General features: G+C 46.5%; 1 protein-coding gene across 9 annotated transcripts in view; it reads right to left on the bottom strand.

The window, feature by feature from the left end:
• The window catches only part of EVA1C (eva-1 homolog C), a 79,736-nt gene that overhangs the window by 50,238 nt on the left and 13,647 nt on the right, over positions 1-15,851 (bottom strand). Inside the window, exon 1 of one of the 9 annotated variants that reach the window (XM_025449716.3) lies at positions 4,825-4,930. The exons of the other annotated variants lie outside the window; for them this stretch is intronic. Coding sequence (XP_025305501.3) covers positions 4,825-4,834 — 10 coding nt within the window. The 5' untranslated portion in view covers positions 4,835-4,930. Of the gene's footprint in view, positions 1-4,824; positions 4,931-15,851 lie in introns of those variants that run through there. 9 annotated transcript variants of the gene reach the window in all.

Below are 15,851 nucleotides of genomic sequence, written 5' to 3'. Positions count from 1 at the left end.
AGGCTAGGGAGGACCAACGGTAGCTCTCTGATTTTGAGTGATGAACTGGTCCTGGTCCCAGAACAGACCAGAGGAGGACAGAAGGTGAACTGGGAGTCTCGATGGAGTAGGGACCATACATTGTCTTCTGAGCACGTGGGAGGGGTGTATTTCCCACTCCCCCTTACAATCATGTGGGCCAGTAGAAAGTTCTGGCCAATGAAAACAGGGCAGAAGTGATGTTTGCCACTTTCAGATCTGGCCCTAGAGATTCCATGTGATCCTCCACTCCCTCTCTCTCCCCATCTGCTGTCACATGTGGAAGACAGAAGGGACATGGACAGCTCTGAGAATCCGGAAAAGATGGGGAAGGCACAAGATGGAGGGAACCTGGGTCCCTGAATGACTGCATGGAACACAGCCTCTCGCTTTACAATTACACTGGGTCACGGCATGAGCAAGAACCCATCCTTTATTCTGTTATTCCCCCTAAGATTTGGGAGTCGTTTGTTTCAGCAGCTAGCCTACCCAAGTACTCCAGCATTCTCTCAATCAGTACTCATGTTGAGTAGAAATCTGCCAGGACTTTGAGAAGTACCTCAATTTTCACCAAACATACTGCGTTGGTTTGTGATGCGTATTGTTGACGCCATTCCACAGGACTTTCAGTTCTCATCCGGGAGTCATTTATTTGAGTTAAGACCTTGCTGCAATTAAAGTGAGTTAAATTACTAATGCGTTAAAAGGGATTAGAGGCCTCGTTAATTAGTCATCAGTCTCCGCAACATCACTGACTTTTTTAAAACTCCATTAGCAAAAGTGGAAAGCAGAGACAAGAAGGTTCTCAGGCAGGCGATATACTTGGTTCTGTACACTGATGGATGGGGGAGAGGGCGTGGGGCTGTCAACACACTGGATGGCGAGTGTTCTTCACTCCAGAGAGTGTTGACCTTGGGTCAGAAGTGCCAAAACACAGAGGTGGTGGCCATGGGCTATGACATGGGGAAATCAGGCTCTGGGCCCACTCAGATCAGATGCTTCTTTGGGGAAGTGGAGTATAGCCTCTTTAGATCTCATCTGTAAAACCAGAGACACGCTTACTTTTTGAGAGGGTTGACGTGCAAGGGATTAGAAATAGCATTAAGTAGGGCACCTTATATGGTGGCTGGCAGGTTGTTTTTCTTCCCTGAGGAGAGAGTGAGTGTATTAGAAGGAAAATAGATTGGCAGTCCAATCTCTGGAGGAGAGAGCCCCAGAGAAGGCAAGGACAAGAAATACTCCAAATACTCCACCTCTTTCCAGCTTTGCCTTGGTTTGGCCTTGGGACAAAGACATCTGATAAAAGAGGAGATGATGTTTGTTTTCATATTCTATGAAATTGCCTCCCCCATGGAATGCTTGTCTGGCTCAGTGGTTGAGCGTCTGCCTCCAGCTCAGGTTGTGATCCTGGGGTCCTGGGATCGAATCCCGCATCAGGCTCCCCGCAGGGAGCCTGCTTCTCCCACTGCCTGTGTCTCCGCCTCCCTCTGTGTATATCTCTCATGAATAAATAAGAAAAATCTTTTTAAAAAATGGCCCCCAAAGAGGGGCTAATCTCCACCATGGGGGGGATTCTGCCATCAATCATTTGTCCTCAGGTTTCAGGGTGCCATGGAAGCATTTTTCACAGAAATGAGTACAACGATCCCCGAAAAGAACCAGCTAAGTGCTAATTTGGGTTAAGTTTGCTGGCTTCTGATAAGCCACTATTCAGCCTACAAATTCCTGAAATCCAGTTTCTGACCACTTTTTCTCAACAAAGTCAGCCATTCCCTTTGAGAACAAAACTGCTTGGTTTTCTTAAAACCAAATAAAAATGCTATTTCCAAAAGCATCAAACCTACAAACTTCCCATGTTTGCATTGTTCCAAGAGCATTTAAAGGAACCCCAAAGTGTACTGATTAAAATACTCTCAAACTTCTAATCATATGGAAAATCTAACCTTGGAAACTGACTGGGAACCTTTGTGGAGTAAAGTGACAATGTCCCCTGGCTCTTTCTGTGACTTTTCCGCCTTGAGAAATGAATATCCTGTATCTTTCAGGGATGCCAGATGGCACCCAGTGACCAGCTGCCAGGCATATGGAGACTTTCCCATTGCCCCCAGGACTTGGAATTCTTGTATCCAATGCTAGTTTGCTGGGAGTCACTAACCCAAAGCATCTTCTATCTTGTTACCTTTCTCCTAATACATCCTTGTTTTCTCTATCTGCACACCTACCCTGTGATTCATCAAGCCCGAGACTTTCCCCTTTAGAATTATGTATATTTTTAAGTGGATTTTTCTGTGCAGATACCCTGTGTCAATTTATGTGTAGGGATTTCGAATCCCCATGCCTGGCTAAGCATCTGTCTACACACGTCAATCCACTGCATGACTTTGCAACTCCCTCCCAAACAAAAACCTAATGTCATTTTGTGATCAGGGTCCCTTCTCCCTATATGACCTCATCTCCTACCATCCTCCCTTTGGCTATGGCCACAGTGGTCTTCTTGTTTCTTAGAAATGCCACCAACACTCCGACCTTGGGATTTTGCTTTGGCTGCTCTATTTGCCTAAAACCATCTTCTTCCAAATATCTATTTCCCTTCCTCCCTACACCCTGCTCTCTGTTCACAGGTAACCTTATAAGACAGGCCTCCCCCAGGTGCTCTGCAAAGCAGCACACCTAATGCACCCCCCCATGCCTGATTTTGCTGTATTTCACTGCACAGAGATCTACTGTCAGCTTCCCTGCTTTTGAATGTAAGAGAGACTTTTTTCATTTGTCACTCTGTCCCTGGCACCCAGAAAGAATCTGACATATAGTAGGAGGGCAGGGGATTGTTTTTAAATGTGTAAGAGAGTGAGGAAGACGAGCAGAGCAAGAGGCGGTCAGAAGGGAATGAATAGCAGATTCTGACGAATGCTTACAGCAACTGGCATCACCCAGTTCCTACACATCTCACTATGTAATTGTATCTTAAAACTTCAATTTTCCTGAGCAGTGATCGGGGTCATAAGGCTGGCCCCCTGCTAACCAGTTCCCCTTCTTAGGCTCCCTGACCATGACCTAGTCACATTCAAACACACCAATAAAATGCCTCATGCCTTTGCTTGTGACTTCCACCTAACCCCCAGTAAAGGCCCTTGCCTACAGGTGCTCTCTCTCTCAGCTCTTGGTTGGTTGAGGTGCTTCCTGGGCACTCCTCCCATATGGCCCCCTGTGTGGCCTCCATGCCTCTCTCCTCTAGGACCTGTGAGAATAACAAACCCTTTCTTTTTTTTTTTTTAAGATTTTATTTATTTATTCATGAAAGACACACACAGAGAGGCAGAGACACAGGCAGAAGGAGAAGCAAGCTCCCTGCAGGGAGCCCGACGTGGAACTCAATCCCGGGACTCCAGGATCACACCCCGGGCCAAAGGCAGACACTTAACTACTGAGCCACCCAAGTATCCCTAAACCCTTTAATTTCATATGCCTTCCTTTTTTAAAAGATTTTTTAAAAAATTTATTCATTTATGAAAGACAGACAGAGAGAGAGAGGGGCAGGCAGAGACACAGGCAGAGGGAGAAGCAGACTCCACACCAGGAGCCCGACGTGAGACTCGATCCCGGGTCTCCAGGATCACACCCTGGGCCAAAGGCAGGCGCTAAACCGCTGAGCCACCCCAGGATCCCCTCATATGCCTTCCTAAGTATAATTTCCATGGCCATGATGGAGTGATCCTGGGAGAACTTAATCCCCAATTTACGACACAGTAATATACCATATTGTATATGCATATATGTATGACATCTACCATATATATATACCATAATATACATACATATTTTCATATATAGACACAGAAAAAGAAGGGTACAAATCAACTGATTAAAAATTATTCCAAGCATGCTGTGTTGGGCTTGAATTACAAACCTTTTTTATTAAGACTTTTTATTTATTTATTCATGAGAGAGACATAGGCAGAGGGAGAAGCAGGCTCCCTTCAGGCAGCCTGATGTGAGACTTGATCCTGAAACTCCAGGATCACACCCTGAGCCAAAGGTAGATGCTCAACCCTCAACCGCCGAGCCATCCAGGCATCCCTTGAATTATAATCTTATGATCATGCTCACTATTTTATTCTGAACGGGTCCGGCAGGAGCTCCTTCACGCTTTTCAACCAAAGTTTTCAAAAATCCCATGAAAATGAACACCTTGTTTGGTAATCAGGTACTAAACCCAGAAAGTTATGCAGTGAACACCATCTGGATTAGGTTAGTGTGAAGGTAACTGGATCAATCCCCATTTGCCTCAAGCACCTAAACGGAATACGTTTCCTTTTCTTTGGGATGCCGAGCAACCCCCAAACTACACAGCCACTTGGCGATGAAGGAGGGGGATCGCAGTGCATTCGATAACTTAATGCAACTTTTTACCAGCACTTGAAAGTCAGATATGAAATCTACACTTGATCTTTCCTGCTTGGAACTGGCCAAATTAGCTGCTCTATCCCCCTGTACAACAAAAGGCTCTCAGAAACACTCAGGGAAGCTGACCAACCAGAAGGCCCCACATAGCCCAGCCCAGGGACGGCCGTGGGGGCGGACAGGTGCTGCCTCCCTGCCCGCCTGGTAAACAGCCTTTCAACTTCAGATTGCTTTCTTCGTGTCTGCCCACTGCCGAAATGTGTAGGATGATCAAGGGACATGGGATATGCTCAACGTCGAAATGAAGACTTCAGGGCATGCATTTTGTGCTGCAGTCAGTTAATTGGAAAATTATAGAGTGATTTCACTGCTCATAATAATGAAACTTTTTTTTTTTTTTTTTACCTTTAGACATGATGATGATGTTTGGTGAGTAGCACCATAATCTCAGAAAGCTATTTGGAAGGTCCCAGCAATTAGATTTAGGAGCAGGACAGGTTTGCTGTACTTGGGGTAGAACGAGTCTTGTTTCCTAAGCAGGGGACAAAACCAGAACAGGCAAGTTTCTAAAAGTTGAAAATGAATGTAAATAGCGTATCCCAAAGGCTGTGCTTGGGCCCAGTCTGAGTGACCTTACATCCATTACAGCCTCCTCACTGGATCCGTGGAGAATTTTGCACAGGTCATTTGGCTTGCCTGTTCTTTGGTTTTGAGTTAGAATTAGGGGAAGTAACAGTATTTCTCTCTTTGTATTTCACAGACGCAGGGGAGGCTGGACAAATGTAAAGAAATACGGGCGCCCACATAGTAGCTGGGCTGGCCTGGCCATGCTCTTTATATTCCTCCTTAATTGAGTCCCTGGCACATTCCCCCCGGGGATGGATTTAAAACTTCCCCAGCAGGCTCAGCTGCACCAAATGGCTCTGGTGGGGGTGGGGGGCACACTTCCCTAATTCTCCTAGAAGCTGCTTATTTATTCTTCTGTATCCCTCCACTGTGGACATTTTTTTCTGACTGTCCTCATTTTATGCCTGCTATTCGTAATCTGTTACTTAATTTTACATACAACCATTTATTTATTTATTTATTTACTTACTTATTTATCTATTTATTTATCTATTTTTAGGATGGCTACTTTTATTTATTTTTTTAATAATAAATTTATTTTTATTGGTGTTCAATTTGCCAACATACAGAATAACACCCAGTGCTCATCCCGTCAAGTGCCCCCCTCAGTGACCGTCACCCATTCACCCCCACCCCCCGCCCTCCTCCCCTCCCACCACCCCCAGTTCACTTCCCAGAGTTAGGAGTCTTCATGTTCTGTTTCCCTTTCTGACATTTCCCACCCATTTCTTCTCCCTTCCCTTCTATTCCCTTTCACTATTATTTATATTCCCCAAATGAATGAGACCATATGTTTGTCCTTCTCCGATTCACTTATTTCACTCAGCATAATACCCTCCAGTTCCATCCACGTTGAAGCAAATGATGCCAGCTGAGTGATTATACCTATTACTCTTTTTTCTTTTCGTGAATCATACCTTTTAAAAAAAATTTTTAAATCCAATTAATTAACATATAATGTGTTAGTGGTTTCAGAGGCTGAGGTCAGTGATTCACTATATAACTTATATAACACCCAGGGTTCATCACATCACATGCCCTTCTTAATGCCCATCACCCAGTTACCCCATCCCCCACTCTCTTGCTCCCCAGTGACCCTCAGTTGGTTTTCTATGATTAAGAGTCTCTTGAGGCAGCCTTGGTGGCTCAGCGGTTCAGTGCTGCCTTTAGCCCAGGGACTGATCCTGGAGACCTGGGATGGAGTCCCACATCAGGGTCCCTGCATGGAGCCTGCTTCTCCCTCTGCCTGTGTCTCTGCCTCTTTCTGTGTCTCTCATGAATAAATAAATAAAATCTTAAAAAAAAAAAAAAGAGTCTCTTATGGTTTGTCTCCCTCTCTGATTGCATCTTGTTTTATTTTTTTCCTCCCTTCCCCTATGATGCTGTTTTGTTTCTTATATTCCGCATGAGTGAGATCATATAACTGTCTCTCCCTGACTGACTTATCTCACTTAGCATAATACCCTCTAGTTCCATCCACATCGTTGCAAATGGCAAGATTTTTTTTTGATGGCTGAGTCATATTCCATTTTTATATATATCTGTATCACATCTTCTTTATCTGTTCATCTGTTGATGGACATCTGGGCTCTTTCCATAGTTTGGCTATAGTGGACACTGCTGCTATAAACTTTGGGGGTTCAGGTGCCCCTTCAGATCACTACATTTGTATCTTCTAGATAAATACCCAGTAAGGCAATTGCTGGCTCATAGGGTAGTTCTATTTTCAACTTTTTGGGACCCTCCATACTGTTTTCCAGAGTGGCTACACCAGCTTGCATTTTCACCAACAGTGTAAAGAGGGTTCCCCATCTCTGCATCCTCGCCAACATCTGTTCTTTCCTGACTTGTTCATTTTAGCCATTCTGACTGGGATGAGGTGGTATTTCATTGCACACCACTCACTTCTGAGCCCTATTTTATCTCCTTTATTCTCTACCACCCCAGAGTTCTTCTCTAGTTACTGGCTCCTGTTATCTTCTGGAAAGTTAAGTTGAGGAAAATCTGACCCTAGTCCCTGACACAGGCAGCTGATTCTCATTATTCACCGATTCCGTATTTGCAAATCCACCTACTTATGAACATTTATTTGTAACTCCCAGATCAGCAGCTGCAGGGCTTTCCCAGCTTGAGAAGCTGTTGTCAGCAAAAAGGCCCAATCCCAGCTGAGGTGTGGGGACACTCTACCTTCTGGATTCAGCTCTCATATCAAAACAAAATATCCTTCCCATGGTCTGTTTGGTACCAGTGCTTTTCACATTTTTGTGCTTGGTGTGGGTAACTGTGCTCCAAGCATGGTGCTGAAGCACCATCGGGTGTGCCTCAGCTCCAGAAGGCTGGGATGGGCCTTGCAAAGAACATGTGTGTGTTAGAGAAGTTTCCCGCAGGCATGAGTTAGAGCGCTGCTGGCCATGAGTTCAATATTAACAAATCCCCAATATATGTTAAATATGGTGTCATTCAACAGAAAGACACATAAAAAGAAGTTATATATTTCCCTATGAACAACTGTCCAGTATTTGCTAATTCGGGTGTCGTAAGGCAGTGGCTTATGGAATATAACCCCCTCACATAATGAAAATCAGGTGTGTTTATATACGAGCTAGAGTAGGTATTATTTATCCACGTGATTGCTAGTCTCCCAAATGGTCACCGTTCGTATGTAATTCCAACATGCAGAATCACTCTGGGATTGCCTTCAGAGCCCCTCTCAATGTGGCAGGACTTTGTCTTTGATTTTTATTTTTTTTATTTTTATTTTTTTTAAAGATTCTATTTATTTATGAGAGAGAGAAAAAAAAGAAAGAGACAGAGAGAGACAAGCAGAGGGAGAAGCAGGCCCCATGCAGGGAGCCGAACGTGGGACTCGATCCCAGGACACTAGGATCATGCCCTGGGCTGAAGGCAGTGCTAAACCGCTGAGCCACCCAGGCTGCCCCTGTCTTTGATTTTTAAAAGAAGATAATTATATTCGTTCCTACCATTTTTTTTAATAAAAAAGTTCAACCTTTGAAAAAAAAATCCTTGCCATCTCCTTGCTCTTCTGATCCTCACACCAGCTCTCCGAGATGCCAGGAGAAGTCTTTCACTCCGGCTGCACCGAAGGTGGCACAGCTCCCTGATGATGGGGCCAGAACAAGGTCCCCCTCCAACTCTGAGCCCAGAGTCTCTTCTCTGGGCTCAAAGGGCTCCTCACTAACCCTGAATCCACGGCTCTGAATGACAGAAGAACTGCTCACCTCTTCTACCTCTACACTTAGTTATAATATTACGCTTAATGCTTAAGCACAGGGGGTGTTTAAAACAGTGGGACAGAGAAGGGGCAATAAAACCAGCATTTAAAACACACCCAAGGGGCCAAGAGGTCTTCCAAGTGGGAGGTGACACCGGGAGAAAGAGCGGGAGCCCACCAAGTGAAAATAAGCCTCGGGCATCAGGGACAACAGATGTGCCTGTGTAGACATTCAGCCCAGCTGGCCAGGGAGAGGGTATGAGGTCAGGGGCAAAGGCTGGAGAAGTATGCAGTGCCTAGCTAACGAGTCTGAATTTCCACCTAAAGAAATTCAGATAGGAGCTACTTCAGGCTTGGGGACAGGATGGGGACTGGGGGGGAAGCAGATACTCAAGAGATGCGGCCACGAAGAAGGCCCCAGAAAGGAGCCTGAGAGGGAGAACCACGGAAGGAAGGGCCAGGCGGGGAAGTAGGCGGACAGGCAGTGGCGGATGTTCCAGGGTTGACCAAAGTGGGGCTCGAGTAGCCGTGAGCAAAGCGCCCAGTCCCTCCCTGCCTCGGGGGGTCGTCTATACCGTGAGGACAGTGACAGCACCGCATATGGGAAGTGCTCACTTTTATTTTTTTTTTAAGATTTTATTTATTTATTTATTCATGAGATACACACAGAGAGAGAGAGGCAGAGACACAGGCAGAGGGAAGAGCAGGCCCCATGCAGGGAGTCCGATGTGGGACTCGATCCCGGGTCTCCAGGATCACACCCCGGGCTGAAGGCGGCGCTAAACCGCTGAGCCACTGGGGCTGCCCAAGTGCTCGCTCCCCGATGCTCTGCTGCATTAATTCCTGCGGCGCTGTATCTCAGCACCACAAACTGGGTGACTCTCCACAATAGAAATGGGCCCTTACACAGTTCTGGGGGCTGAAAGGCAGGGATCAAGGGGTCCACAGGGCACACTCCCTCTGAAGGTTCTGGAAAGGACCTGTTCCAGGCCCATCTCCCACATCTGGTGGTTCTTTGGCTTGGGGAGCATCACCGTAACCTTCACATAATATACTCCCTGTGCATCCCAATCTCCTCCTTTGAAGGACTCCGGTCGTACTGGATTGGGGGCCACCCCGATAACCTTGTCTCAACTCTATTACTTCTATAAAGGTGCTCTCTATGAGGGAGGTCCCATTCTGGGGTAGCAGGGGTGAGGACTCCAACATACCTTCCCGGTGGCAGGGTGGGGACAGTGAGTGGACACAATTCCACCCATACCTGCTCTGCCCAGAGTCAACTCTCTATAAACCTACTTCTTTAGGGGATCCCTGGGTGGCTCAGTGGTTTAGTGCCGCCTTCAGCCCAGGGCATGATCCTGGAGACCTGGGATCGAGTCCCACATTGGGCTCCCTGCAAGGAGCCTGCTTCTCCCTCTGCCTGTGTCTCTGCCTCTCTGTCTCTGTGTCTCTCATGAATAAATAAATAAAATCTTTTTTAAAAAAACACTGCTTCTTTAGTAGCATTACCTCCATTAGTTCTTGTTTTGTGCAAAGGTATGAGGAAGAGACCAACGAGGGGCAGCTGGAGTTTTGGGAACCACACGTGTTGTGGCCATGATCTCCGTGACAACATGACGTCTGTCGAGCAGCCCTCAGCTGCCCAGGTGAAGGTAAATATGTGAAGCAAGGAAGAGGAACAAAGAAAAAGGAATGATGCATTCTGATAATGAGCCAAAGACAACCCTGGGCAAAAAGACGATGAAATCAAGCAAGGAGGGAAGGCCACTCATTGCCCTGTCTTTCCCACGGCTGCCCAGGAGCCCATGGGGGGACTGGGACATAGAGGACAAAAATGAACACCATCCCCTTCTCAACTTCAGCCAATGCACTGTTCCCTAAATGTGCACAAAAGGGAAAGCAGACTTCAATCATTTATTAAAATAAATCATAGGGGGACGCCTGGGTGGCTCAGTGGTTGAGCATCTGCCTTTGGCTCAGGGTGTGATCCCAGGGTCCTGCGATCGAGTTCCGCATCAGGCTCCCTGCAGGGAGCCTGCTTCTCTCTCTGCCTATGTCTCTGCCTCTCTCTCTGTGTCTCTCATGAATAAATAAATAAAATCTTTTAAAAATAAAAATAAGTTTAGTCTGCAGAGTAAAAAGTCTTCCGAGCCAGCAGCAAAAGGGGACAACTTCCACTAACTGAAGTTCGTTCGTTCGTTTGTTTGTTTATTATTGGAGTTCAATTTGCCAACATATAGCATAACACCCAGTGCTCATCCCGTCCAGTGCCCCCCTCAGCGCCCGTCACCCAGTCACCCCAACACCCCATCCGCCTCCCCTTCCACTACCCCTTCTTCGTTTCCCAGAGTTAGGAGTCTCTCATGGTCTGTCACCCTCTCTGATACTTCCCACTTATTTTCTCTCCTTTCCTGTTTATTCCCTTTCACTATTTTTTATATTCCCCAAATGAATGAGACCATATAATGTTTGTCCTTCTCCGACTGACTTATTTCACTCAGCATAATACCCTCCAGTTCCATCCATGTCGAAGCAAATGGTGGGTATTTGTCGTTTCTAATGGCTGAGTAATATTCTATTGTATATAGAGACCACAGCTTCTTTATCCATTCATCTGTCAGTGGACACCGAGGCTCCTTCCACAGTTTGGCTATTGTGGCCATTGCTGCTATAAACACTGGGGTGCAGGTGTCTCAGTTTTTCACTGCATCTGTATCTTTGGGGTAAATCCCCAGCAGTGCAATTGTTGGGCCGTAGGGCAGATCCATTTTTAACTCTTTGAGGAACCTCCACACAGTTTTCCAGAGTGGCTGTAATAGGGAATCCAGAAATGGCCCCTCCAATCTATGGTCAACTAATATTCGACAAAGCAGGGAAGACTATCCACTGGAAAAAGAACAGTCTCTTCAATAAATGGTGCTGGGAAAATTGGACAGCCACGTGCAGAAGAATGAAACTAGACCATTCTCTTACACCAGACACAAAGATAAACTCAAAATGGATGAAAGATACACATATGAGACAAGAATCCATCAAAATCCTAGAGGAGAACCCAGGCAACACCCTTTCTGAACTTGGCCACGCAACTTCTTGCAAGATACATCCATGAAGGCAAGGGAAACAAAAGCAAAAATGAATTACTGGGACTTCATTAAGATAAAAAGCTTCTGCACAGCAAAAGAAACAGTCAACAAAACTAAAAGACAACCTACAGAATGGGAGAAGAGATTTGCAAAACGGTAAGAATCGCATCTGACCTGGAGATAAGTAACAGGTAGTAAACAGGGTGAGTCACGGGAAGTGTCAAGCTGGGTATCACCCTAACAGCAGGTATTTCTGGGGCTTAATCTGGAAGCCACTGGCTCCAGCGGAAAAGACAGATGGAGCCGGAGGCGAGTCAAAGCTTAGAAAGCGAGCGAGCGGCTCTGATGTAGGCGGAGGGTAGAGAAGGGACTCGTGGAAGTCATCGGTAGGACAGCAAGGTGGCCTCTCGGCAAAGCCAGGGACAAGCAGTCTCCCGTCCGTGCCTCTCTCCCTAATCCAGACCCCACCCCCGCCCCATGCTCTCCTGCCACTTGGTCCCAATGCCAGGAGCAACCCTGGCACTGCCTTCTGCAGAGCGGTTCCCCTTAGCAAGGCTCCGGGGCCCAGGCCCTTTCCCTCTGCCCCCTCCCCTGCTCTAAGACCTGCCTGTCCTGAGCTGAAGACCCTCACAGCCTTGCCAGAGCGTATCTAAAAGGCCAACTAAAAGGATCAATGAGCCCTGGGGAGCAGGGCTGGCGCTGGCACCTGTCATCTGCAAGAGGGCCACGCCCCCTTCCCCATCATCGAAGCGTGACATCGAAGTGACATCGCTTTCCTCCCCACGGGACGCCCTGAGAGCACAAGGTCACCACGGTGACCATCCCGCACAAATGCACGAGCATGTAACCAAGAAGAAACAGGAGACAGATCCCAACTCAGGGACATCCTATAACAGCGACCGTCTTGTAATCCTCGCAAAGGCCAACATCGGGAAAGGTAACGGTTGAGAGACTGTTCCAGGTCACAAGGACCCTAAAGAGACAGGAGAGCTGAAAAGCGCGCTGAGCTGGGATTTCCTTTTGCTCTCACCTACGTTATAGGGACGACCGGTGAAACCTGAACAAGGTGTGCAGATCCGAAAACCGGAGTGCAGGGGGTTCGTTTCCTGATTTCGATCACTGTTCTCCGTTAGGCAGGTTCCCATTCTTGAGGAACACACAGAAGGCTTTAGGGGCAAAGGGCATCTTGCCTGTGCTTTGCCAGGAATAAAGCACATGTGATAAAATGGTAACATTTGGGGAATCTGAGGGAAGGGCGTAAAGGAAAGCTGTGCACTATTCTTGCACCTTGTCTGTGTCTGGATAAAGCATAATAAGTATTTAACATGTAATAAACAGAGAGATGGATTAAAAAGTGGGCAGCACTTTCTCAACCTCGGTTGCCCATCAGAGTCACCTCAGGAGATTTAAAAATACCGATGCCTGGGACACCTGGGTGGCTCAGTGGTTAAGCATCTGCCTTTGGCTCAGGGCGTGATCCCGGGGTCCTGGGATCGAGTCCTGCATCAGGGTCCCTGCAGGGAGCCTGCTTCTCCCTCTGCCTGTGTCTCTGCTCTGTGTCTTGCATGAATAAAAAATAAAAAAAAAAAAAACCTGATGCCTAGGTTCCAGCTGACAGATACACATTCACTTAGCTCCAGACATTAGTACCTTGAGAAGCGCCCCCAAACAGTGACAAGCAGCCTGTGGTCTTGTCAGGGGAGCAGGGAGCTCTGAGCTGGGGTCTTTCTGAGCCCTCTCAGCTCTGCTTCCTGTGAGAGCTGATCCTGAGAGCAAACACAGTAACTCAAAACCGGAGCAAGGTCCTGGGTCCTATCTTGGTCCTGCCACTAATAAGCTGGGAAACGTCCTGGCCAGTCCCTTCCTGGTGCCCGACCTGGGTTCTCTCCCCTCTGGATGAGACTGACCAACAGCTGCCTCGAGATAAAATCATTCAATAACCCTTGCCTCCCTGGGCCCCAGTACCCCGAGGTGGGTTAACACAGCCCCAAATCCTTGTGACATCCACAGGGCAGAAAAAGAATTGGGTGAGTAGGGTTGGCTGATTTCTGGTATTGCTAGCAGGTTCCATCACAGTTTGGGTGAGTCCCTGCAGGCCTCTCCCTTCATGAGAACTAAAGTCAGAGAGGGCTCTCAGGAAAGGTACTGGAGGAGGCAGGAGGACACCAGTCCTCCTCCAAGCAACGGGGAGGCAACTGGGGAGGCCAGGCTCCCGGGGGACAACCGAGCATCTGCCACTGGTCCCTACATGAGGCAGGCCTGATGGAGGCCGCGTGGGAAGAAGGTGTTAAGAAAGGCCCGAGGCTCTGCCCTGATCCCAGACCTCAGCCTCTGTGCTGCTCGGATGGTGGCCCCGGCCACACATGGCTACTGAGCACTCGAGACGTGGCCAGTCAGAACGGAGATGTGCTGCTGTGTCAAATACACACCAGACTTCCAAGTCTTTGTAAGCCAAAAAGAAATGTAAAAGTCTCATTAATGATTTTTAACATATCGGGCCCCCTGGGTGGCTCAGTCGGTTAAGCATCTGCTTTCGGCTCAGGTCATGATCTCAGGGTCCTGGGATCGAGCCCCAGGTGGGTCTGTCCAGCAGGGAGTCTGCTTCTCTTTCTCCCTCAGCCCTTCCCCCCACTTGTCCTCACTCACACTCGCTCTCTCACTCTCTCTCAGATAAATAAAAATCCTTAGAAAAAGCTTTTTTGATATCTTTACTAATGTTGAAAAGATGACACTTTTGATACTTCGGGTTAAATAAAATTTGCTATGGAAATTCATGTCACCACTTTCTCTTATTTTTTCCAACGTGGCTACTAGAATATTTAGTATTACATGTGCGCATTGCATCATATTTGTCTCGCACAGCTCTGTTCTGAAGTCTACACATTGCCCTTTATGACTTATTGCCCTGGTTGAATCGTATGACAGGCCAGTGGATGAAGGGGTTAGGATGTAATAGCATCAGGCCTGGACCCCAAAAGCCCAGCAGTGAGAACCGCTTAAAACTTTCCCCTATGGTTCTTGAGCTTCTGTGATTCCAGCAAATTCACTCTTCCCCACAGCCCACTGAAGGGCAGATATGGTCAGATAATGTCCATTCTTTGAAGCTTGCAAGAACAACAAATTGATAATTATATTAATTTATAATCTAATACTCAGCACTGCCATTTTAACCCAATCTGTGAGACTGAGCCACAAACATTCGGTGCTTTTTTTTTTTTTTTTAACATTTGGCATTATGTTTTTTAAGATTTTATTTATTTATGAGAGACACATAGAGAGAGGCAGAGACATAGGCAGAGGGAGAGGCAGAGACATAGGCAGAGGGAGAAGATCGATGCGGGACTCGATCCTGAGACCCTGGGGTCACGACCTGAGCCAAAAGCAGATGCTCAACTACTGAGTCACCCAGGGGTCCCAACATTTGACATTCTTAAAGTAAAGCTTTCAATTAATATATCAGACCTTATATACTCCACCTAATACTTTATCATCCCACAGAAAGAGAAGATGTGGGTGATAAAGATAAATGGTGCAGAGAGACTCAAGTCTACATTCCAGAAGGTTCCACAAGATTCCAGGGAAGTCTTCCCTTTGGGTTTTGTTTGCATGTCACTGTCCGACTGCCTTCTAAGGATAAGAGTCCTTTAGCTTCTGTGTGCATGTGTTTTAGCTACACAGACAGCACTAATTAATTAAGACATTCCCTCTGGTCAAGTCTTCCTCACACTAACAGGCCTGAGGCCATGGAGAGCTGAGGTAGGTTTATCTGTGTTCTGTTTCCAGAGACTGATCTTCTTTTCCATGGTCTGATTTTATCCTGGACTCAGCCTGGTATAAGCCATGTTGTGTATACAGTCTCCATGTTTGGAAAAAAAAAAAAAAAAACAACCTTAAATTCAGGTCTTTAAGGGACTTTTCTGGAAAAAAGCAAGGAAGAAACAGAGGCTGTTTTGCTGAGGTCTGGTGGTTCTGAAAGTAGGACCCAAGTGACTCGAATGGGCACAGTCACTCCCATAACACAGATGGGTGCTTGCCAACATTGTGAGAAATTTTCTTGCCTCAGAAACTTAAGAACCTATTCATAGTTTGGTTGAATCTAGGGGTTGAATGTGATGCTTTAGTTCTTTTTTTGTTTGTTTGTTTTTGTTATTGTTGTCATTGTTGTTTTACGCATAGTATATGATCTCTATGGCCAAGAGAAGCAGAGACAGGACGGAACATGCACTCTATGTTAAAATATATACATGACAAAAAAAATCACTGTTCACTGTTTAACATCCTGCAAAGGAAACAACTAGGAAAGAACGTTTTCATAATACAGTTTTCCTGCTTATTTGTATAATATCAATACCCAGAAGTAGATATCGAATGCGTGAGGCCTTTGGGAAAATCAATAATGTCTCTAGACCTGCATTTTAAAAATTGTATTAAAAAAAAAAAAAAGGATTGGCGTAACTGGGTAATGGGCACTGAGAAGGGCACTTGATGGG

Source organism: Canis lupus, chromosome 31 (genome assembly GCF_003254725.2).
Source record: "Canis lupus dingo isolate Sandy chromosome 31, ASM325472v2, whole genome shotgun sequence".
Lineage (NCBI taxonomy): Eukaryota > Metazoa > Chordata > Mammalia > Carnivora > Canidae > Canis > Canis lupus.
The sequence above is the reverse complement of the archived record's forward strand: the minus strand, read 5'-3'. Positions and strand labels throughout refer to the sequence as shown.